Source organism: Camelus dromedarius, chromosome 18 (assembly GCF_036321535.1).
Source record: "Camelus dromedarius isolate mCamDro1 chromosome 18, mCamDro1.pat, whole genome shotgun sequence".
Classification (NCBI taxonomy): domain Eukaryota; kingdom Metazoa; phylum Chordata; class Mammalia; order Artiodactyla; family Camelidae; genus Camelus; species Camelus dromedarius.
This window is the reverse complement of record NC_087453.1, coordinates 17,595,744-17,621,558: the sequence shown is the minus strand read 5'-3', so window position 1 is coordinate 17,621,558 and position 25,815 is coordinate 17,595,744. Positions and strand designations below refer to the sequence as shown.

General features: G+C 38.1%; 1 protein-coding gene across 2 annotated transcripts in view; it reads left to right on the top strand.

Moving 5' to 3' along the window:
• The window catches only part of CTNNBL1 (catenin beta like 1), a 143,842-nt gene that overhangs the window by 51,413 nt on the left and 66,614 nt on the right, over positions 1-25,815 (top strand). For both annotated transcript variants that reach the window (XM_064475700.1, XM_064475699.1), the window contains exons 6-10: positions 6,786-6,879; positions 9,826-9,917; positions 17,217-17,289; positions 17,526-17,584; positions 18,895-19,043. In XM_064475700.1, the coding sequence (XP_064331770.1) occupies positions 6,786-6,879; positions 9,826-9,917; positions 17,217-17,289; positions 17,526-17,584; positions 18,895-19,043 (467 nt within the window). The remainder of the gene's footprint in view (positions 1-6,785; positions 6,880-9,825; positions 9,918-17,216; positions 17,290-17,525; positions 17,585-18,894; positions 19,044-25,815) is intronic.

Sequence of the window (25,815 nt, the reverse complement as noted above, 5' to 3'; positions counted from 1 at the left end):
TGGCAGTCTCATCAACTCACTTGACACGTGAGAAAACCCAGATGCAGAAGTGAAACCTTCCCCTTCTCGCTCAGCCAGTCCCTGTAACAGCTGAGATGAGATCCTGCCTACTCTGATGCCCACTGCCATCCTGTTTCCCTGTTTCCCACCACACCAGTTTCCCTCTGCCAGTCATCAGAGAGGGTTCTAAGATTGAAAAGGCACCACAGCTGGCAGGAGTGAGCCTAGTCCAACCTCTTATGCTGATACCTCCTGTGGCACTCTGTCCACCCACCAAGCTATTTCTCTCCTTAAGTTTCTGTTGTTTTTCCTTTCTTTCTGTTGTCTCCTGCTGTCTGGGCTTTACTCTCTGTTTAAAAATGTTACTCAGTTCTGGTTTTGATGCCGTTTGTGGAATTTATCAAAGATCACTGCAGCCACTTGTATTAGAAGCATCTGGGATGCTTGTTAGGCTACTTTCTGCCCCGACCCAAGACCTGCTGAATCAGAATGTCTGGGACCAGGGCCCCAGATGATTCTGAGACCCCATTGCTACACTGCCCACCACCTCCTCACCCTTTCTTTCTCAACATCTTGACACGAGACTTTCCCATGTGCCATGCCTGCAGCTGGCATTTGATGTGAATGAAGGGGTTGTCAACCCATGGGATATGAAGAACTGTCTCTTATAGAGAGCAAGGCTGGAGTCCAGCAGGGCTATTTGTGACTGAGTATGATGGAAATGTCTATGGCTATTTTTCTTTTAAGCTCCTTCCTGGAGCGAACTGCCGCTTTTGTAGAATTCAGGACCTTTATTTTTCCGTTGAGCCACTGTGCAGAAAGAAAAGGATGTTGGGGTGTCTTTTTGTTTGGAGGGGCATCTGACGGAAGGCTGTGGCACTTGATCCTTCTCCATGTCCCCACAGTGTCATTTGTGTAGTCTTACCTTCCAGAGGTTAATTACAGTGGCCCTGAATGAGCCTTCCTGCCTGGTCCCTGGGCTGATTTTAATTATCATCCTTTGCCTGTGTGAATAGAGGAGAGGAGAGAGGAATAGCTAGCCTGGCTGCTGCCTGCAAAACGTACTCAGAAACAGCAGTTCACACAGAAGCCCCCTTTGTGTTTTCTGTGTTGCCAAGCCCACCAACAAAAGCTGGATCTTGCAGATTTTATTGTTTGTTTGGAAAGAATCAGTTCATCCTCAGTCTGGGGAGCCATTAGGTAGCTGCTCTACAGAATTTTCTGTTTGTTTTGTTTAGTTTCTTTTTTATTATTTTAAGATTTTTGACTCTTAGAGCTTTATCCTAGTGGTGCTGGTGTGAATCACAGACAATTGAATGTTTCTAGACTCCCGTATATTATTTGCTTGTCTACAGCCAGTCAGGAGCCATCGGTAAATATCAGAGAGCAGAACTGGTTGGTGGTCTTTTTTTTTTTTTTTTTCTACCCTTGTGCTGCTGCATTCAGGAAGAAGTTTGATAAGTGTTTTCGTATTATAAGGGTTGAGTTGTCTTCGTAGTTTTAATTTGGGGCCAGTATCAGAGGCCTGGAATTACATGAGCAGAGGCTAGAGGGCATGTAGCAGAACTTATTGTGATGTGCAGTTTGCAGTTATTGCCTTGGTCTTTTTCCCAGTTGGAAGTCCTAAGCAATAGAATAGCACATTTGTGGGGAGAGAGTGCTGTCCTGGCATTCTCAGGGATCTTTGGGGTTTTAAATTTGGTTTACATCCACTGCTATTCTTATACGAAAGGTGAATATTTGTGCTTTGTAACAAGTTGATCTGGTAGCCTAGAAAATAGACTCTTTTTTGAAGACTGGTCAACACCAGACTATATTGCTTTGATGATAATTCTCTGGCATGCCTCTCTGAAGAAGGCTTTGGACTCCTTGAGAGTCATAATTAGATTATAGCCATTTCCTACTTACTAGTCTCAAAACTTACCATGTACTTGGCAGTCTCTTGCCTTTGCTCACATGTGCCTTCAGCTTGGCAAGCCTTGCTTTTCCTGGGCTAACTGAAATACTCTTATTCATCCTTTAAAGCCTCACTTAAATCTTAAGCCTCTTTAAAAAGCTTCAGTAGAATTTAGGTTCCCCCAGCACTTTTTACATCCTGGTACTTGTCATGTTGGCTTATAGACATCTGTTTGTGAGTTTGTCTTTCCTGAGATGTGATCCCCATCAGGGGAGTAGCCAGAGTGGTGGCTTTGTCACTTACCAGCTGTGTGTCCTTGGGAAAGTTACCTAACTTCTCCATATTCAGTTCCTGTTTCTGTGAAATGTGGATAACAGTAGTGCCTATTGCACATAGCGGAAGTGAGGAATAAGTGAGATATTTAGTAGGTCTTAAGAACAGTGTCTGGCACAGAGTAAACAATAGATGATGGTCATTATCTTCATTAAGTATTATGTCTGGAACATGTTAATACTTAGTAAATGTCAAGTTAAAATGATATGTATCATATGCCACTTAGTGAAATGTTTGTGAATGTTTGTTGAGTTCAACAAACATTTTTTTTTCATTTCAACAAATGTTCAAAAAATGTTTTGAATAAATACTCAAAAAAACATTTGAAGGGTGTGGGTCTAAATGAGACATAGGAGGACAGATGTTTAGTTAGAAAAAGGAAGGGAAAAAAAGAACAAAATAGGTAATGATGTTAATGCAGGGCAGAGTATTAAGAATGCCTGTGAGAGATGCAAGCTTCTGTGGAAATGAGGAGGAGGGAGCGATCCCTTCTGATGATGGAGAAGCACCAGGAGGGGCTGCAGAGCTGCAGGTAGTGTCCATAGCTTCTGTAGGGAGGCTTCCACATGTGGGTGCGTGGAGCTGTCACCACCAGAGGAGGTGGAAATGTGGCTGGGAGCCACCATTTGCTGTAAAGAGTTTCACAAAAGTGGCTTTGATGTGGTGAGCCAGGAGATTGCCCTGTACTCATTCTTGCCCTCAGTTAACCCTACTTAAATGTTAGACTCTGAAGCCTCATGTTGTTTTGGCTTGGGCTAGTGGGCAATGCATTTGTGCTGCTCAGGTGAGGCTGTGGTTGGCAGGTTTTCGGTTGCTCTAAGGATATTTATTATGTAAATTTCTGGACTCATCCCTTTTATCCCTTCCCGTTTCTGTTAACATCTTCGCTTTCATCTGTATTTGTTTCCAAGCAAAATTCATTTGTTCATTCATTTACTAAATGTTTATTGAATGCTTGGTGTGTTCTGGATTCTGGGAACTGGGTATACAGCAATGAACAAGACTGAGAAAGTCTGTTTTTGTGGATCTCATTTCTTAGTGTAGGGAGAAACTGAATAAGTAAACAAGAAAACAGTGACTCTCCATTACATAGAGAATTAACATAGAGTGATGTCCTGTAGAGCAGCTGGAGAATCACATTAGATTAGATAGTCAGTAAAGGCCTGAGTTCTGGATGACAAGAAGAAAACCAGCCATTTAGCATGACCAAGGACAAGAAATGAGCTTGACATACTTGAGGAACGGAAAAAAGGCTCGTACTGTTAGCGTGCCGCTGGGGTGAAGGGAGAGCGCCTGGTCGAGGCCAGACCACGCTGGGCTCTGTAGGCCTTGTAGTAAGTTCAGGTGGAATTGCCAGTGTGAGAGAGAGTAATGGAGGATCACAAGCAAGGGAGTAGTAACGTAGCCTGACCTAACATTTTAGAAAGACCACTCTTGGGAGCTGTGTGGATAATGGATTGTGGAGGGATCAGGGGGGCAAGAGTGGAAGCTAAAATATATTATTAGTTAGGTTGTGGCAAGCCTAGTTTTACATCGTGACCATATTACTATATGTATTTTCAAAATTTACTGTTTGGTCAAGAATCAGCGTTGTTGGGGAAGAGGGCCAGGGAGAAAGGGGTTATTATTGTTTTTTTATGTATGAAATTTCCAGAAGTCATAGTAGGTAGAAAAACTCCAGTGAAACTCTTGAGAAAGCTTGTTGGCAGATTGTCCAAGATAGAAAAAGAATCCTTCAAACCCTCTCATCTCTCCTTATTTGGCTGTTTTTTTGTTTCCTTCTCTTCTCTTCTATCTAACCTCTCTGGTCAAGTGGAAAAGTATGCCTGATCATGCCCTTGAACTTTGTCTCAGTAGGACCTAGTGGAGTATTGTTTGGGAAACCTGCTAATAAGCAGAAATAACCAATGGCTTATAGGCTTCAGGCAGCCATGATTTCCAGGGCCAGGGTTACTCTGGCTGATGCTTTAATCCCTAAGCAATATTTGTTTCTAGTTTTAGGACTTAGTTACAGATCTGAGAAACGGACATGAAGGTGGTAGGCTCAAGGGGTTAGAGGGACAGAACACTAATTTGTACTTCTTACTAGATGATATCCAGAGCTATGCATGATATAAACATTTTTCCAAGCATTTTCTCAGCTGGATGTATTTTGACTGTTTTGACCCTCCTGCAGTCAGATAAAATTACATTTAACCAAGCTAAACATAAAGTTTCACACTTTGCAAGCTTAAAAGGGCTGTTAGAAGTTAGATTTTTGTAGCAAGAAAAAAGATTTCCTTCAGCCAGACACCCATTACCAATAACCATTCAGTTCTGAGATTTGAATGTGTTGATTCCTGCCACTGTCCCCACCATTTTCCAGACAGCAGACATGGGTAACATAAGTAAGAATCAAGGAAGGGGGCGGGGGTGGATAATGCAGATAAAGCAGCAATAAGCAATTGAAACTGGTGAAGCAGTTTGCAGAACTGACAAGCAGAGTGATACCCAGCGGAGTTGCAGTGTCTGCTGCTTTAGGATTCAGGCAGATTACAAGTCAATCGGGGTGATTTAGGGAAAAACAAACTGTGACATGGTTCATGTTTTTCCCCCAGATGCTGTTCTGTTTTCTCTCACATACCCAAATTGTCCAATTAATTAAGGAAAACCTTGCAGTGAATTTCCTTGGTGAAGCTTTTTGCTGGCTGTGACATCTGAGAGCATGATTGTATATCTCCTTGATATAAGAGGGGGAAACAGCTCTTTCTCGTATTTGTAGGAGCTCTCCGTTCTGGCATCAGTATCCCCTCAAATACACAGCTAATATCTCTCATTGTTTCTCAAACCAGGGCATAAAGGAAAGGCTCGATAAACCTGTTTCATTTGTGATTCAGGTATCACAGAGTAGTCAATAATTTCAGTTTTTCCCCCATCCAGATGCTTCCCTTAAGTCACACTCAGAAGGAGTAGAGGCCTTATTTCGAGACGTGTCTCTCTTGCCATTGTTCCAGCCTCAGGCTGAGTTTGAGTTGTGTCTGTAGAGTGCCTTAAATGCAAGTGTTCAGGAAGTGTCAGTTGAATATGAGATCATTTCCTTCTCCCTCCTTTCTTTTGTCTCCTTTCTTCCCCCTACATCGAAGTGATAGGGTATGATGGGAAAAAAATAGTCTCAGAGTTGGTCACTTCTGCTGCAAGCCTTGTGACTTTGGCCAAGCTAATTAACCAATCTGGACCTTTGTTTTCTCACTTGTAAAAGCTGTGAGGATTGCATGAGAATAAATGGAGCAATAGACATAAAAATATGATTACGGTACACTAAGTGTTTTGTCAGTTGATTTAAATTTAGCAAAACTACTGTATGTCTGCTATGTATAGTATTGCATTTGACTTTGATGAGCATACCAAGATGAATGAGGCTGCAGTACCTGCCTTCAAAGAATTTGTGTTTTTCTTAGCCTACGGGAGGTATGAACAATGAATAATCAAGTATCACAAGAAGTAAAGGGCTAGATTCAAACTCTCTACTTAACTTTTGAATCAGACCCCAACGTAAGGCATGCCACATAATTTCATTTAATCTTTATAATTTATTCCTATTTCCTAAGTGAAGAGACTGAGACAGTGAGAGACAGGTTATAAATATGGATATGTAGCAGTATCTTATCTTCCAATATAGGTTTACTTATTGGCTATGACTTAGGAATGAGTTATCAGATAGATAATCACTTCTTTATTATTAGGTGTTTCATTACTTATTTCCTTGGTGTACCTCGGGGTTCCCCAAAGGCAGTCTCTGTAAGGGCACACGTTGTGCCAGAAGGTTTGTGAAGTGGTATAAGCCTTATTTCATTTTAGAAGGTTGCTTGGTTTTGCGTCTGCTGCCACTGCTTAGAAGCTGTGTGGTCTTGACTCCATCATTAATCTCTTGAATATCATCTATATGAAGTGGTTACTTAAAGTTTTCTGTAAGTGTTATGTGAATCAAATTAAATAAGAGAAATATAATTACTTTCTTATGCATTAAATTAATACAAACATAAGGCATTTTATTATGTTAATATCCTTTTCAAGAAGGAATCAGAAGTTCATCAGAAGTAATAGTTTCATAAAAGCTTAGTGTGGAAAGTTAAGAATGTTTTGAGTTTAACCCTAAATTTTGAGGGCAGTGTAAAGTATGGCAAGTAAACTTCCCAATTAAACATCTTAGTGTTGTGGTCTACAAATGTACGTTGACTCAAATGAACTGTTGACTTAAGATGACATTTTTCTAAGGTGTTTAAATACCACATAAAAGTCAAAAGAGCACAGGACTTGATTTCGGAAGACCTAGGTTCAGGTGCTAGCATGTCACTCAATAACTTTGTAATCTTGAATTTTCTTTGTTTCCTTAAGCTTCAGTCTAAAATTAGGGCTAATGATGCCTGCTCTTTCCTTGCCTTGGGGTCACTTCAAGGCTCAAAAGAGATGATGGGGTGAGAGATATGGCAGATAATTACTTGGTTCATTCAGAGAATGGGGGGGTTTGGGGGACTGTTTTGTGACGTGTATCCCTTTTGCTTCCCTGTTGCTCAAGGTGGACGGGCAAGTGGTAGCACTGCTAGTGCAGAATCTGGAGCGCTTGGATGAGTCTGTGAAGGAAGAGGCGGATGGCGTCCACAACACGCTGGGTAAGGGGGAGGGTGGCCAGCATTCCCTGAGTTTCTCTGTGTTTGTTTTGGGGTTTGGAGCTCATTTCCTTCCTCCTTCATAATAGAGTCAACAGCAGGAGAGTGTTCTTCTTCTCTGCTCCTAAACTGCCTTTTCAGAAATGAAGACCCTTGTGTAAATTTCATATAACTGCTGCTTTGGTTTGGCTTGCAGGTAATAAAAGAAATCCACTAAGTAGGTAACCTTCCTGGATAAAAACTGCTTCCCTTAGCAGGCCTTTGCCTCCAAAAGTTAGGATGAAGTCTGTGTAGGATGAATTCTTTTTTTTTCTTTTTTCTTTTCTTTTTTGCTTTGCAAAGTGTGTATTTTACAATTTTTGAATCTCCTCTGATGGTTTTTCTTCCCACTTATCTTCAAACTTTTGAACAACCGTGTACGCGCATACCTCATTTTATTATGCTTTATTGCACTTTGCAGGTATTACATTTACAAATCGAAGGTTCGTGGCAGCCCTGCATTGTCAGATGATGGTTAGCATTATTTAACAGTACATTGTTTTTAAAGTAAGATATGTACATTTCTAAAGACATATGCGATTGCACACTTAATAGACTACAGTGGAGTGTAAACATAACTTTTATATGCGCTGGGAAACCAAAAAATTCATGTGACTCGCTTTATGTGATATTCACTTTATTGCAGTGGTCTGGAACCAAACCTGTAATATCTCCAAGGTATGCCTGTACCTTTACAGGACATTTTATTTGAAAAAGAGTTAGTGTTTCTCTCTCATGTGTACTTTGCCATCTAAACTGTGAGTTGAAATATTCCTGTTAACTTGGCTGCTACTTTATCATATGTTCATTTAAGTGGATTCCTCTGCAGTATTTCCCCTCCTCCACCTTCTCCTCCAGTCTCCCCAGTCTTTCCCCCTGCAAAGTTGCTGAACCAATAGCCTATTTAGAATTGTGCTTTTGGGTAGTCCTCTTTATCACTGGTCGCTGTCTTATAAAACCAGAGGTGACATATCTGTAAGCAGAGTTTGAGAAATGAACAAGACCCCGCAGAAGCAGAAATTTTGATGAGATTAGATTTTCTCTCAGCTCCTTTGTGCCTACCACAGATTTCTCTTGTAGTTTTATACTCTCTACTGTGAAGATTACCATAAAGAAGGAGGAAGACATAGCACCTAGGGAGTAAGAGAAGAGGGAACACGACAATCTGTAATTTGGGGGTTGGCTCTAGTCTAGAGCCAGAATTTGGCATTACCATCTGTTAGCCTAATGCTGGATTTTGCTGAATAGAAAGCTTATCAAAAGTCTTAACTGTTAATAAAAAGAGCCTGGTGTTATGGGAAAAGCGCTGACCTGGCAGTCTCTGGAGATCTGTCTGGTCTCAGCTTTTTCTTTATTAAACACCTGATGTTTATGTTAGGCACTATGCTAGGCACTGGGTAGATTAAAGATGAATTAGGCATAGTTCTACTGTTTTAAGAGGCAGAGTGATGGGAAAGTCTTGAACAGAAAGGTAAGATAGTACAGGGTGATAAATGGTATAATAGCGTCAGTGGGGAGGACCATAGAAGTGAAGAGGAGTGGTCTCCAAATTGCTGGATATTGGAGCAGGTAGCTGATTGGGGCTGAATATGAAGACAGGTGCATCTTGATGGAGAAATGTGAGGTGGACCCTTGGGCTGGGCAGTATCATTTGCAAAGCTATGAATGAGCAAGAGCTTTAGGGAAAGACTAGAAATGTACTGTGGCAGCACGAGGTAGGAGTGGTGGGTGGTGGGAGATGGGGCTGGTGGAATACGTTTATCCAAATTATGGAAGACCTTGTTAACCATGGCAAGATGTTTGGATTTTATCCTAGTGGACATCAGGAAGCTATCTAAAGTGTAAGCAGAAGAATAAGCTAAAGGCATAAGAGATTAAAATGAATGAGCTGATTTCTTGAGAAAATGTGAGAAAGTAATTTAAGGTATTGTAATGATCTTCATCACTCAGGGGTCTCAATGCTACTCTGCCCCCACAACTTTGTATCCACTCCCTGAGGGGCCACCTGGTCATTCTTTACCTTGCCATTGGCAAGGCTGATGTGGGTGAAAGAATGAGGAAGAAGATGGGAGGTACAGTGGTTTCTTCAGCCCTTTCTCTTCAAAACGCAGAGCCAGTGTGTTCTGGGCATTGTGCTTAGAGAACACAGAACTCTGTCTGCTTTGTGAAAGTAACATAGCCTGGGATATGGAGCAGAAGGGGCGCTGAAGGAAATGAAGGCATTGGATGCATTAGAATGGGACAACAGATTTTTTTTTAATATCTCCTTTTTTAGTATCATAATCGTATAATCATTTTTTGCCTCCTTATGTTTAATTTTTTAAAATTGAACAATAATTTGGTTGTTGTAGGAGACAGCAGGACCAATTATGTTTTCTTCTGAGTACCTGACACTGACCTCTGGCCTTTCCCCTGTATACACATTATTTTGTTCATTTTAAAAGATCATGCTTGCCTTTCTTGCAGAGTCCAGAGAAAAAAAAACTGAAAACAGGAAAGAAAGAGGCTTCAGATTCTTCCCCCTATTTTTCCTTAAGGCTTCTGCCTGCCCCCATCTCTTTAGTTACAGGTCTAGGGGACTGTAGTACAAATGAGACTAAGAGGGTCTTCATAGGCAGATACTCACACTTTTGTGTGTTCGGCTGTAGTGCTGTTTCCTGTTAACACAGAAAATCTTTCACTTACTCCTTTAGTGAATTCCATCACATTCAGATATGAGTTTTATTTGTAACACAACTTGAAGGAAAAAAAAATAGCATCTCCTTGGTTAATCTAAAAATGACAACAGCATCTAGCTGGGAGGATACAGGGAAGTGGGAAGAGGAATAAAATGCCTGTGGTAGGACTGAAGCTTGTTGTAGATGGAAACAAAGTTGCCCTCTCAAATTACCGGTGTCTGTTTCTCTTCAGCTATTGTGGAAAACATGGCTGAGTTCCGGCCTGAGATGTGTACAGAGGCTGCCCAGCAGGGTCTTCTCCAGTGGCTGCTGAAGAGGCTGAAGGTAAGTTTGGCCATGGGCGACCACATCTCAAACCTCCTTTTGCTCTGGGAATGGCTCATGCTGGGTCATTGGCACAGATTGTTATTCCTGGGCTTTATGCCCTGGTTTGGGAATCTTTTGGTACCTCTTGCTTCTTTTTTTTTTTTTTTTTTTTTTTTTTTTTTTGCTTCTCCTCTTTTGTTTGTTTTTAAAATAGCCTTTAGTACCCTTGAAAATAATAGAAACATGTTGTCAGTAGAAATTCATGTGGTACATAAGGTATAAAACTGTAAATAAAAGTTCCCCTCTGCTGATTCCCTCTAGGTCCACTTCCCAGAGTCGGCCACTGTTAACAGTATTTTATCTATCCTTCTAGAAATTGTCTGTGTGTAAATAGGAGTGTTTGTGTTTCACAAATAGAATTACACAGTATTTTCTTTTGCAAGTTGATTTTTTTCACTGAATTAATGGCTGCCTAGTATTCCATTTTACAGTTGTACCAGAATTAATTTAACCATTCCCCTGTTTGTAAGTTTGTCACTGCAAAACAATGCCGCAGTGAATATCCCCACGTGCACAAGCACATGCACATTTTTTTTTTCTTGCACGCTTGTGGCAGTTTATCTGTAGGATAAATTCCTGGAAGTAGATTTGGTAGGTCAAAGGGTATACACACTAACATTTTGGGTAGATATTGCAGAATTGTCCTCTATCAGTTGTCCCACCGATTTGAGATGGTCTGTTTCCCCTAGCAACACTGGGTATTATCAGACTTAAAATTTTGTTAACCTGATAAGTGAAAACTGGAATTTTATTTTAATTTGGAATTTTAAAACTGAGAAAAGTATATTGGCTTCCAGTTGTTTATTAGCCATTTGTATTCATCTCTTTTAGTTTTCTGTTTATATTCTTTGTTCATATCTCTGTTGAATTATTCATCCTCTTTCCTTCTTAGCATGGTTCTTTTGACCATCTTCTTAACATTTAGTGCTGTACCAATGAATAAATGAAAGGGAGAGGCAGGAGCTTCTGTCAAAATAGGGTTAATCAAAGGTGTGATGGGAGGCAGTTTAGAACTGCTTGTATGCTACTGAAATGGTCTCGGCAGGCAAGGATTCCCAACTTTTCAGTGAAAAGGAGGCACTAGATTGTAGCTAGAATAATTCTCTAAGTAGTCATGGTCTTGCTGTATCTCAGAGGATCATAGAGATCCAGAGGGTCTGAGATGCATCAGGTCAGATTTATTCCCCAGCTACTTGGCAGGACTAAGGAAGAAGATTCTGCCTAAAATATCAAATGCCCCACGATTCCATCCCTCTCTGACAATCTAAGTCTTCCTCCAGTCCTACTTATTTAAACATTTGTTCCCATTAAATCTATAACATACATAACATGACTTGAGGATATTCAGCTAGCCTAAATGTTACCGTCAGTGGGTATGGGCACATTTGCCTGGCAGTCTAAACTTAATGCATAGCTCAGTAGACTGCAACTCCCCACCCACACACACACACCCTCGCCTTTCCTTCCAGGAAAAAATCAGGTTTGGTTCATTCATTCATTGTCATGCAGCTTCCTTTTAACCTCCTCTCATGAGTCTTGGTGTCCTTTGTTTTTAGAACTAGACTTGTTTCCCCATGTAATTACCTTCACACCTCCCTCAGTTTCTTCTTTTCTCAATATTCAACAAATCTTTGTTCTCCAAAGCCTTGACACATTTTGGGAGTGAGGAGTAGGGGAGAGGAAATTGGAGCATAGAGTTAATGGGATGGGGTAAATGGCAGGGACCTGAGTTGTGATGAGGTGGCCATGGGTTGGTGCTGCAACCTTAAAATATACAAAATAATCCAATTTTTGTCTCTGTAAAGTCAGGACCAATTTTTCTGTTACTTGAGACTTGATACTGACTCGAGGATCTTTCATTAAACCAGAATGTAAGGCTTCATCTGCCTTTTGAAAGGTGTTGAAACTTGCCAGTCTTTTTGTGACTCGGTAACAGAAAGGGAAATTGACCTTTGAGTGTTTGGCTTGGATTCCATTACCCTTATGAGAGTAGTAAAGAGGCCCATTTGGTAGTCTAGCAAGCTTTGGACTCATGCCTTTCAAGCATCATGTTTATGTAATCCTCAGGGCATAAATAACCATGTTGCTGCCTCTAAAGTATTTCAAGGTTTTAGGATATCTAAACATTAAAATACTATTTGGTTATTTTACTAGTAAGCCAGTGCTCTTAGAATAATCCTGTGCTGCCCACAACATTAATGAGTGAAGGTCCTGCTTAAGGGTGAGGCCAGCAAGAAGGCATGTTTTTAGAAGCAATGCCTTGCTCCTAATTCTCATAATCTGGGAAAGTGCTTGTTGTAATCTTCACCATCATAAACATCATGGTGAATCAGAGTCAGTACTGGAACCAGATCCTTACTTTCACCAGTGGAACTTTAAAAAATATGGATTCCAAGACTTACCGTCTCAGTCTCTGTCTTTAGTGTATTTTAGAGAAGTTCCACCGGTGATTATAATATACAGCCCTCACTAAGATCTACTGGTCTCTAGAGATGTGAACATTTTTGTTACCTATTTTTGTTCTGTACTACTCCAGACGAATTTAAAACTCCATTTTCATGGCGCCATTACATGTTCAAGAACCTTCCTGCAGTGATGCTGATGCCCTCCCTCTACATCAGATCCCACTCTGTGCCTACTTTTTAAAGTCCCTTTTCCTGGCCTGATCTGACCCTTCCATTTCTCGGTTTTGACACGTCTCTTTCATCTATCCCCTGCTCCGCAAAGGTCAGCAGTTATTTTGATCTCTGTATCTGTCTTTGTTCATGTTCCTCCCTCCACCAGGAATGACTCCTGTCTTTGTTATGTGTTTCTAAGTTATACGTAATCTTCATTAACCAGCTTAAATCGCTACTCTTCCATGTAGCCTCCATCATTTTTTGAACTGAAGGGAATTTTATAACTTCTACTGCAGACAAAAAATTTAAAATTGAGACCTATAGAGATTAAGTACCTTGCCCAAATACATAGTAGTTATTAGAGATAGAGCTAGGATTAAAAACCAAGCCTCCACACTTTCTTCAGGCACCCTTTCAATAGCTCTGCTTTGCCACCAACCCATTCTGCCTTCTTTATTTTCTGAATATCAACCATTTTGTTTTTTTCTACTGGTTCTCCTGTGGAATTTGGCAGCTCTGGGTTCTAACATATACCAGTAACTGTGTGACAGTTACCTCATGGAGCATTTTTTCTTCATCACCTGTCAGACTTTTATGTATTTTGTACTGTACTCATTGTCTTTCTTCAAATGTCCTTAAGCTCCTTAAGGGCAGGGACTGGAATTCCATCAGGTTTGCATCTCTTCCCAGTTGTTCTCAAGGTATGGTTCCTGACCAGGAGCACCAGAATTACCTGGCAACTTGTTGGAAATGCAAATTCTTGAACCCACCCCTGACCCACCAAATCTTGCCCAGCTTGGGGAAGAGCCAATAATCTGTGTTTTAACAAGCCCTTCAGGTGATCCTGATGCATGCTGAAGTCTGAGAACCTCCATCATAAAGTACTAATGTTTACATTGCTTGATAAAACCTTGCTATGTAACAGACTGTTCCATGTTTATTCAGTAGTCCTTGAGTAATTCTTAAGTGAGTGGCACGTCAGTGAGTCTCCTTTTTGTCCTGGTAGCCCAGCAGTATATAGAGATACTCTTGGATTTCTTCATTCTCTAAATGAAACCTCACTAATTTGTACTGCTAATGAGGATGAAACCCATTGCAGAGGATTTCATTAAGTGGCAGATAGCAGTAGTGTGAGAGATGCTGCATCACAGTTCATTTTTCAATGGGGAATACAAACTTGTAGGATATTGTGTACTATTGACAATAACAGCAAAACCAAAAGTTTTATTTTTTCTTTTCTAAGGAAACTAAGTGAAGACTCTTTTTTTGTTCCCCAGTTAAATCACTGCTTCAAAAACAGTTGTCATATTCAGCATTTGAGCCCATGAATTGAGAATTGGCTATACTATACTACATGTACAACTGGTTGATGCTAAGTCCTTAGCCTCTTATGACCAAGAGTTGGGACTGTGCAGGGCACAAGCTGCCTTAACGATTATACAGGACTATAGATGTGTCTGAATGTGCCCTGTGTGTTCCAGGTACCAGAGGTGAGCGGCAGAAATAACCTGCAGCTTCTTGCTGCGGGTGGTAGCATAATTGTCTCGTACTTTCCAAAAAAGCAGCAGCTCCCAAAAAGGTGAAGTTTAATTTTATTCAGGGCTAGTACATGCTGAGTACAAACCTATGTTTGGCTCTGTAATTACACTGACAGCTGAAAGATTTAGGATCACCAGGCTCCTGGATAGAAGAGAGACCTAGAAGCCCCAACCCTCATTGGCTAACTCTGCAAAATCCAAGAGACCTTATACCTGTTAAATGAATTCTCCTGTCTGCTGATTCTGACTAAATGCCCTTGTAATTTGGCATTTGGTGTTTTGCAGGCTTGGAGGCTGTCATCTCTAACTGAGATTTAAACAGAAATAAAACTTCCTTGGTGACTTTTGTCTTTGACTAGACATGAAAGATTAGTCTCCTTCTTCCCCATCTAGCCCACAGCTTCGCTTAACATAGGAGATATCAATCAGGTTAGCGAGGCAGAGTAACTTGGCCAAGCTCACATAGCTGGTAACTGTTGGAACTGAGATTTTAACCTGAATATTTCTAATTTCCAGACGTCAGAAAAACTTGTGGTACCTACTGTGTGTTAGGTACTTCCATATTATATATTTAATTCTCATAGTAACTCTCCAAAGAAGTTGTTATTTTGTTATTTCCATATTACAGATAAAGAAACTTGAGACCAAGAAATGTTTCTTTGGTCATAGATGACCATTCTTTTTTTTTTAAACTACAGTCGCTTACAATGTGTCAATTTCTGGTAGATGACCATTCTTAATTTATGGTGCCATTAGTGTCTTAGTAATTTTGTTTTTACAGGGTCCTGTGCCAAAAAGGACCTAGTAGTCCCATTTAAAGGAATTAGGTCCAAACAGTTTAATACATATTTATGTCCTAACAATTTAGTATCTATTTGAGAAAATAATATACATGAATTAAAAGCATTTTTAGTTCATCTTAAATACCACAATTACTTACCAGTAGATATGTGTACCTTTTGAGTACTGCACAACTTCTAAAACCTTGGAATCAGAGTAAACACCACCACCTTCATTCCTATTCCACATTGATTTTCACACAGTTCTTTTATCACAGCAACCACCAAAACCCAGCTTCACAAAGCTAGGATGTCATCAAAAGAAGTGTACCTGGAACTAGTGGTTAATGCACTCACTATTCAACAGATATTGGATGTCACTGTGCTTTCCTTGGAAATCCTGTGAATCCTTGGAATGCCCTGTGAATTCAGTATGATGTCCCAGGGATCTTGGCACATAGTTTGGGAACTGCATACTTGTGTCACATAGGTAGTGCATGCTCATGAATTAAATCTAGGTGTGTCTGATCCCAGATTCATGTCCTTATTTTTTTAAACATGACTGTATTACTTGATAAAATTGATTTTAATTCAGCATAATTTAAAAAAATGCCATGACAATGGACCATGTTCATGTCAAATCGCCTCTGTTTGCTATCACTTCCAATTGTTTTGTCTTAAATATGGCAAGTGCCCAATAAATATTTGTTGAAAAAAGAGGAAACCTCCCTCCTACTTTGGAGACAGGAGTTTATAAAATCAAATAAAGGACAAGAGGCATTGGAACCATAGAAAGCCTATTGCTCTAGTGGCCTAATGTTGTTTGGTTTCTTTCAGTAAAGTGTACCTGTTTCAAACAAGAACCCTGACCCTTGAAAAGCTGTGTATAAGCTGGTATGGCTTAAATCATTTAAACTAGCAATATTTGTAACTTAAATGTTTGAGGAAGTAATTTCATTAGTAAATCCTTCATTCCAATAGAGATGCTCACCCTTTGGCTTTAGACTATTGTGTTTTGATTTGTATAAAACTATTTTTCTTAAAGTGAAAAATCCATTTAAACCCTGGCTGTTACACTGAATTTCTTGAAACAAGGCCTTAAATTTGCTCAAGGAGTATACCTTGTAGTCAGCACATGTAAGACCTTGTATTTACAGATCTTTTAACCTAAGATGGGTCATACCTGGTCAGCCTTCTGAAATCCCATGGGGTGCTCTTAGGCATGATGAGGAAGACGTGCAAAGAGAACTGAAAAGATGCTGTGTGTTGCTTCATTAAGGGCCACTCTTCCCTCTTAAGTACAAAATCAATGTCCAAACAGAACTGTGAATGGTGCTAAGGTGATGAAGGTGTTAGCTCCAGAATAAACACTTTCCCTTTCCAGGTACAGTAATTATTTGTCATTTCAAAAACTTGGATAAGTAGCAAGGCTGCTGCTGATTAACAGTCATTGTCTAGGTGCCTGCATTTAAAGGATCAAGGGTACAGTACATAAAAACACATCAATGAGGCTTGCTCCTCTCTGTGTACCTTTATCTGAGGGGCATTGTTAATGGAGAGATACTTGAGTGTCGCTACTGAAACAGCAATGTGGATGGCCATGAAAGATAGTCTCTGCAGTAGATGTGTCCCCTCTGCAACTCCAAGTAGCAGAGCATGCTGCAGGGGAAGAATTGTGGATAGTAATTTGGGTGTTAAAATATTAACACATTTCTGCATATTTAATGTGGTTTCCTTTTTAAATAGTAGGCAGATTATGGTCCACGAGCAGATAGGCTTATGGTTTCAAATTAAATTTTCAGCATTAAAAAAATCCAAAAGGAACTACTTTGTTATAAAGACATTCAACTAATCTAAACAAGTACTTGCTTTCTTTTCAGCCTCTCTGATCATCTATCTGCTAATTTGTAGCCTAATTTTATGATTGTAGCTTGTGATGAAATTTCATGGATTTTAGCCTTAAAATTTCAAAACTTCCATTATTCATCTAGTTCACATTTGAGTATGTACTATATGCTAGACAACTGTCCTGAACTCAAAATGGGAAATCTGGGAAGGCCTCACAGAGGAGGTGACATTCATACTGGGCAGTAGGAGTGTAAGAACCATTGTGTACTTCTACCATTTATGGTTTTACTATGTAGTACTTGAGTCTGGTCTCTTGAGAGGAGAGGCAGACATTGTGTTACCCTTAACCTGCCTTTTCCCTTTTCTAATGTATACTTCTCTCTAATTCAGATCTTAGTACTTATGAAAAATTGGTCCTGGGGAAGGAAGCAAGGCCCCTTAATATTTTTTCTCATTTCTCCTATTTCCCCACAGGCAAAGATGCCTTTCGACGCCAACAAACTGTATTGTAGTGAAGTACTGGCCATATTGCTCCAGGACAACGATGGTGAGGCTCCCTCTTGGTATTGATATACTGTTAGGATAGGAGCCAGGCTTGTTTCAGATCATGACAGCAAGCTCTCTTGCCTTTGGCATCCCCTTGCTCTCCCTCTCGCTCTCTGTGCAGCTTTTGTACTCTGTCAAGCTGTATTGATTTTGTTTGCTGATGTATCAGTGTTAGACGGCTGTAAAATCTGACAGTTAGCTTCATTTTTTTTTCTTCCTATTTTTTTCCCTTTTTAGAAAACAGGGAATTGCTTGGGGAGCTGGATGGAATCGATGTGCTTCTTCAGCAGTTATCCGTGAGTAATTCTTATGCTTCCTGTCTGCCATGAAGATACATGGCTTGCTTTATTTAAGTGGGGGGTGGAGCTGGAAGTTTCGGGAAGGAATAAGCCATATGATGCAAGCCATATGGGGTATGTTGGCAGGTTTGAGACTACATTGGAGGTACATGTTTTGTCTCCTTTTCTTAGTCATTTGCTTTTTATAACCAGATATCACTGTGTATCTGGTGTGGACTTTTGATATTTGTCAGTCCAAAAGAGGTGTACTTCCTGCTTAAGTGTATGTTCTTGGGCCAAGAATACCAAATTATTTTCAGTTGACCCACTCCAAAGATTATTCATTTTCTTTCCTGTCAATCTGCTGCTAACATGGAGTTAGTTCACTTAGGATCCAGATAAGCTCCAGGAGTACAACTTCCAATACAATGGGATAGAGGTCACAGAAGAGGGGAGGGAAGGATGTGGCATTGGAGGTTGGAATAAGGAATCAGGAATTGCCATTTGCTCATTGTAATAAATATAAATCCAGTTGAAATGATGTTCTGCTGGCATTCTGAAAATACTGTTAGGATTTTTGTAACAAATCTCATCCATACTGTTCCCAAACCAGGACTGAAAATAGATCATTTGGATTAAGTCTTGAGAGTGTTGGGAGTGTCTGAGATGTCAGTTTGCATACAGCTTCCATTTTGGTGCCAGCAGCCTGAGTGACTTGGCCTCCATCCTAAAAAAATAGATCTTTGAATTGTGAATCTGTTTCCAGTTCTGGGAAAGTGCTTGTCCTATTCTTGCAAGATTATTGATCATTTTGTAAGAGACTGTATGGATATGCATACACTGTTAAAAGGCTTTTTCCTTTTAACATGCCATATATTTCTGGAAAAGACAAAACTTGTGCTTTGAGCTGTTCCCATGACTTAGAGCCACAACTGGTATACGAGGCAGTTTAGCAGCCCTGATGGTTAGGAGACTCTTCCTTATATCGGGCCAAGATTTGCCCTTCTGGATTGTGGTTTCTTTTCGAAGGGGAAGAGATGGGTTGTGGTTGGGTGGGGCTCTGCCTCCTTGCAACTATCAGTCACTCATGGACACAATGGTCAGTTGAGAGTTTTGGTTTTTACATGAACAAGACATTTATTTAATACCTGTGAATCAGAAAACCCAGTTTCTCTAAAATGGAAACTGATGAGAATTTTGTTTGGTAAGTTTCTGTTTCTTCAACTGGGTGGTAATCAGGACAGACAGGCTTTGGAAATTGTTGAGTGCTGGTTGATGAAAAGACATTCTCTTATGGTTCTGTGCTTTCTGATGTCTTTGCTTTACAGGTGTTTAAAAGACACAATCCTAGCACCGCTGAGGAGCAGGAGATGATGGAGAATCTGTTCGATTCACTCTGCTCCTGCCTAATGCTCAGTTCCAATCGTGAGCGCTTCCTGAAGGGCGAGGGTCTTCAGCTGATGAATCTCATGCTCAGGTATGCTTCGTATCTCCTATCTCTCCATCTCTTTTTGAACAGCTCCTCACTGTTAACCTGAATTTGAGAACGTGTAGCTGTGATATTTTATTCCATTAAGTTTCCTAGATATATAAAACAATAAAGTTTTCAGGTATGTGTATGGTCTTTTCTGAAGTTAGATTGGATGAATAAAAAGTATATTTTGGTCTGTTTGTGGCCCCTTATTGTGTCCCATTGAAGGGAAATATTTTTTTACTTTTTTTTTTTCTCTTAATGCATAGGTTTTCGGAGCTGTAGTCATTAACTTTCAGACATATCCTATATTAATTTCTTAACAACTCAATTTTCTTTATATCCCACGTAGACCTATCTATGCCATATGTTTGTCTGTATTTTTATTATTAACAGCAGAATGTCATTCATATTTCTCATTTGTACATATTTTCATTATATATTATTTTCAGTAATGAATTGTGCATGTGATGTGTGCCTGGCATAGGAAACATGAAAGTGTGCAAGACAGTTCTAGAACTTTTCTTTATGGTACTTTCCTTGTGTATCTTATTATTTATGCCTTGATTCCTTAAAGTATTTAAAGTAGATACCATGTTAGTATATTTCACAGAGTCCTGAAGTTAGAAGTAAATGGGAGGTAACTTGTTACCGATAACTCTTTTGAGAAATCTAGCTTGGAAGGGAAAGAGAGAAATGAGGTGAAGGTGTTATAGTGTCAATGGACAGTTTTTTAAATTGAGACATGCAAGAGCATGTTTGCATGGTTGGAAGACTAATCATTATGGGATTATTCTTTATGAACTTGAGCCAGAGTCCACATCTTGAAACTTGTATTCACATACAATGAAACTTCTGTTAAACTACTTGTTTGAAAAAAATTATTTATAAATTTGATACATATCTACTAAATGTAATTTACAATATAGACATGCAAAACTGCTGTTAGAAACACTGATAAGGTACTATGTTAAGTGCTTAGCTTATACGGAAATAAATAAGACAGAATTCCTGCATCCGGAACCTAAAAATAGCTCTGTTACTGAAACACAAGCCAACTTTGGATGCATAATCTTTCTGGTCTTTTTTTCTGTAACTTTTCTTGTTTTTAACAGCTTTTTAGGCCTACCACGCATGTAATTTTCTATTCTGTTTTTTTTAAACTTACATGCTGTTTCCCGTGCTGTGCCATAATCTTCCTGAGAGTTTTCAATAACTGCATAATGGACTCTAAGGGAATATAGCTTACTTCATCATCTTCTGTTATTGATATTGAGGTTATTTCCAGTGTTTTGTTATTATAACAAATTCTCCAATGACAAATTCTACAATTTTTATGCTTTAAACTATTTTTGTTTTTAGGATTATAAAGGTTTATGTTTCTAAAATATCTTCTCTTTAAAGATTTGTGTAGAGCTGGAGTGGGGGCACAGTAGACCTCATTTATCTAGTACATACCAGACCTTGGATTGATGGGAAAATCTTCCTTTTTGGAATTGCTTTAAAATTTTTATTTTAAAGTGCAGAGAGCAGCATTGGAATTATTCAGAGGCCTTCAGTGTTCAGCTGATTTTTGCTAGCTTTACTCTCTTGAGTCTTTTGTTTGTTTGTCTCATTTACCCTTCTAATTGCCTGTCCTTTTGTTGAAATGACCTACCTTTTCTCAAGCAAATAGCATATAAAGAAGATGCATTTGGCTTCCTGGGCCTTCTAACCTTAAAACTATACTCTGCAGGGACTTTTCTCTAAGCTTCTTAAAGGTCTGAACTGCCAGTGTCTTTCGATGGTTGAGAGCAAATACGAGGTGATGTATTCCTGTAGCATATGGCTTGGAAATGTGCAGCAGTAGGGAGCTGAATAAATAACCAGAGATATGGATTATTCAAACAGGAATGCTGAGATTGGGAGCCTAATTAAAAAGGAGTTCCAAAAGACTTAGAAACTTCCTCTCTAGGATCTCCTAACTTTTCATTTTTGAATGCTGAAGTTAACTGTTAGATTAATTCTTTCTCATTAATTAGGTATATTAGCAGATTCAGTATTTCCTTTTTTCTCTTTCTCATTTTCTTTGTTCTGTGTTATTTTTCTTCTTCAGGCTCCCAAATGGAAAGTTTAATAGGACGAAATTTTTTTTCATACTAGATTCATGCTTCCTGATTTTCTGGGAAGAGCTGCCAAGTTGCTCCCTGTCTCGAGGGGACTCGTTCAAAGACTATGAAGCTGTAACACTAAAAGTTCAGGAAAATTTCTGTGGTTCTATTGCCCCTAAATGCTAATCTTTATTTTGATTCAGGCACTCATCAAACAATTATGAAATGCTCACCTAGAGAGGTGGTATAGTGTGGAAGAAAGGGCGTTGGAGTTGAGGTCAGTGTGGGTTTGGAACATAGCTCTTTTACTTACTAGTTCTGGATATTTGGTGAGTTACCCTACCCTTTCTGACCTCTGACCCTCAGTTTTTTCATCTGAAAACTGAGAATGCCAAATAACAATGCCAAATTTGCAGGGGGTTTGTGGGATTTAGACTGTATATAAAGTGTCTGGGATAATTTTGCATATTAAAACATTGGTAAGGTGCTGTGTTAACTTGCTGTGGTTTTTGTTTGCTTACTTGTTTGTTTTTTTTTGGTGGGGGGAGGAAGGTAATTAGATTTATTTATTTATTTACTTTTTTTTAGAGGAGGTACTAGGGTTAACTTACTATGTTAAGTACTAGGCTTATACAGACATGAACAAGACAGTATTCCTGCCTTCAAGAAATTCAATAGCTATTGGGAGAGGCCGACATTAAATAACGGTAATATAACTGAGTGTATTAACTATTAAGAGGAACAGTTAATTTTGCATGTCTATACCTTGTGAATTTTCTTTTTACATTTCTGATTATTGATAAGGAAAGGTCAGCAATGAGATAATCATTTATACACACAAATTAGCACACACAGATATATATATATATATATATATATATATATACTACCCAATTTAATATTTTTATCATTTTTATTCAGGCATAGTTTATGTACAATAAATCACACTCATTTTAAGTGTACAGTTCTCATTTTGGCTGATGCACACACCTTTGTTTTCAGCACAGTGAATGTATAGAACAGCCCTATTCTATAGAAATGTAATGCAAGTGAGATACGTAATTTTATATTTTGTAGTAGACACAGTAAAATAGTTTAAAAGAAACAAATAAAGTTAATAATGTATTTCACATAGCCCAGTATATTAAGAATCATCATTTCAACATGTAATCAATAAAAAATACAGTTATTAAGCCATTTTACATTCTTTTTTCATACTGTCTTTGAAATTCAGTGTCTATTTTACATTTACATCTCAATTCAGTGCTAAATTTTCATTAATTTTTCATTGATTTATATTTAGACTTCATAAAATTTACAGTTGAAAAAGTCTATTCCCATACCTAAGTTTTTCTAGACATCCTTAAATGTTTCCCAGTAACTGAATCAAGTATCAATTTTTAAATTTAAACTTAAATTTAAATAAATTTAAATTTTAGCTCCTCAATTTAAATCTAAAACTTAGCCACTTTTCAGATGCTCAGTAGCTACACGTGGCTGGTGGCTGCCATATTGGACAGTGCATGTATAGATTATTTTTATCACCTTCCAAAATTCACTTGCTCCCTTTTGTCATTATTTTCCACAGTCCACCTTAGGCCTCAGGCAACTATTTGTCATTCTAGAATTTCATATAAATGGAATTGTACAGTATGTGTTTTGTTTAGCTTATATCATTCAACAAATTGTTTTTGAAAATCCTTCATCTTGCATATATCAGTCGTTTGTTTCTTTTTTATACTTAGGAGTATTGCATTATATTTCTTCATTCCAGCATGTCATTTTGTTTATTTATTCACTTGTTGATGGACATTTGGGTTATTTCCAGTGTTTTGCTATTGTGAATAAAGTCTTTGGGTAAACAGGTATTTTCATTTCTCTTGGACAAATGACTGAGTCATATAAATAAATATAAGTTTACTGTTAGAAGCTATCAAGCTGTTTTCCAAAATGATTGTATCATTTTAGTTTTTACCAGCAAGGCATAAGAGCTCCAGTTGCTCCATATCCTTTGTAACTCTTGGTATTGTCAGACTTCAATTTTAGCCATTTAAGTGAGTTTGTAGTGTGGTTTTAATATGCGTATAACTGATGGCTAATGATATTGAGCATTTTTTCATGTGCATATCGGCCTTTCCTATGTCTTGTTAAAGTCAAATCTTCCTTCAAACCTTTTGTCTGATTTTTATTTGGGTTGTCATATTGAGTTTTAAGTGTTCTTTATTCTAGATACAAGTCTTTGTCAGATACATACTTTGGAAATCTTTTCTCCTTATCTGTGGCTTGCCCTTTCATTTTTTAGCAGTGTCTTTTTAAAAGTTTTACTTTGATAAAGTATAATTTATAAACTTATTTGAGTTGTTCTTTTGGTATGGTATATAAATTGTGTTTGCCTAACCCAAGATCTCAAAGCATTTCTTTAATATTTTCTTTTAGAAGTTTTCAGTTTGGGGTTTTACATTTATAGATCTGTGATCCATTTTAAATTAATTTCTGTTTTTGTGTGAGGTATGAATTGAGGTTCTTGGTGTTATTTATTATTTTTGCATATAGATGTCCAGTTCTGGCAAAGACTATCCATGTTCCATTAAATTGCCTTTACACCTTTGTCAGAAATCAATTTATCTTATATGTGTAGGTCTATTTCCATGTTTTCTATTCTGCTCCATTGATCTGTGTGTCTTTTTGCCAGCACCACCCTATTTTGGTGATTATAGCTTCATAGTTAAGTCTTGAAATCATGTGCTGTGAATCCACTGACTTAATGTCTTTTTAAGAATTGTTTTAACTGTTCAGGTTCTTTAGTTTCTTTGTCTCTCTGTATAAATTTTAGAATCAGCCTGTCAATTTATAGAAAAACCGTGCTGGGATTTGATTGGAATTGCATTGAATCTATAGATTATTTGAGGGAGAATGGACATCTTTGTAATAATGCATCTTCCAATCCTTGAACATGGTATATTTCTTCATTTATTTAGGTCTTTGATTTCTGTCATCAGTGTTATAGTTTTTCTTAAGACAATTTGATATTTTATACTTTCCTGAAATTCTCAATTTCATAAACTTTCAAGTTAATGAATATAATTTGTCCTTGTATTCATACAATTCTTTTCCATATCCTCCATTTCATTTCCTCTCTTTCACCTTCTGTACTTTATGTCCCTTTTATCATAATTAATGTTATGTATTTAAATTTCCTTGCTTTCTTCCTCAGTCAGATTTTTTAGAAATGATAGTGATTATTCTTGCTTTTGGTTTGGTATTTTGTTTATTTGGATACTTTATTTTTTTGCCTTCTCAGGAATTTTTTTTTTCTGGCTTTAATTCTTTTTCTACTTTCTTTTCTTTTTGTTTTATTGCCCTTTTTCTAAATTTCTGAATTAAATGGTTAATGCTTTTTAAAATATTTCTTATTTAAAAACAAAAACATTTCAGGTTAAATTTTTTTCTCTTAAAATTGCTTAGCTTCATCACATTTTCAAGTGGTTAAGTCTTGCTTTCTTATTATATTAATAGAAAATATAGGCTGAAAAATACCTACTTTCTGAATTTGAGATTTCACTTGTGGCCTTGTAGATGGCTAGTTTTTGTGTATATTCCATGGACATTTGAATAAAATTTGTGTTCCTAGGGTACAAAGTACTATAAATATCACCTAAATAAATTTTTAAATATACTTTTAACTCTTCTGTATCCAATTTTCTTTTTTTTTTTTTTTTAATAATCTGTCAAATTCTGAATGTAGAATTAGACTAATTGTGGAGTTTTTTCTATTCTTGAATTTTTGGCTTGTTATATTCTTACTTGCTTATTCAGCAAGTAAGTGCTAATTACTTTTATTTCAATCTTGAATTGTATATTTTGTCAATATTGAATACCCTCTTTGTTGCACGTAATGAATTTGTCTTGAATCCTTTTGTAATTTGTGTTTGTCTATTGTATCCCTTCCTCTCCTTTTATCTTTAACTTTTTGTCGTTTTATATTATATGTGACTCTTCATAACAGCATGTAGCTGTTTTTTAGGGTTTTAGTCCAATATTAGAGTTTGTCTTTAAATAGATGAATTTAATGTATTTATTTCTGTTGTAATGACTGTTATGTTTGGTCCTTTTCTTCCATTTATTTTGTTCTAGTGATTACCTCGATGGTTTTGTTTTGTCTTGTCTTTTTGTTCTTTCATCATTTTCCTTCTTCTGTATAAACATAGAAATTATTCTGTTCCTTTTCTATTACTGAAGTTTAATTTTTAAAAAATGAAGCTTTATTTTTTGTCTATGAACGTTTGAAAGGGTATCAAGTCCCTTCAGAGTCTGGCCTCTGCCTAACTCTCCTGTGGCCATCTCTTCTCATTCTCCTTTTCCCACACTTTTACATCCTACTCTCTAAACCAAACTATTTTAGATTCCTTAACACATTTCATTATTTTCTAAGGGTAGCTCACCCTTGATATTTAGGATAAGCTTCTTTAAGAAACTTCTGCCCCTATATCACTTCTCCTAGCCATGTCCTTACACCCATTTCTCCCCCCCCACCCCGAGATTTTGAGATGAGGTTCTGGCATCCCTCGTGCACCTCTGTGGGAGCACTTACCACCCTATGCGGGAAGCATCTGTTTGTCTCTGGCTGTACTGTAAGACTCTCGAGAGCAGAGACAGGCCAACCTCTTCACACCCCCAGAACCGAGCAA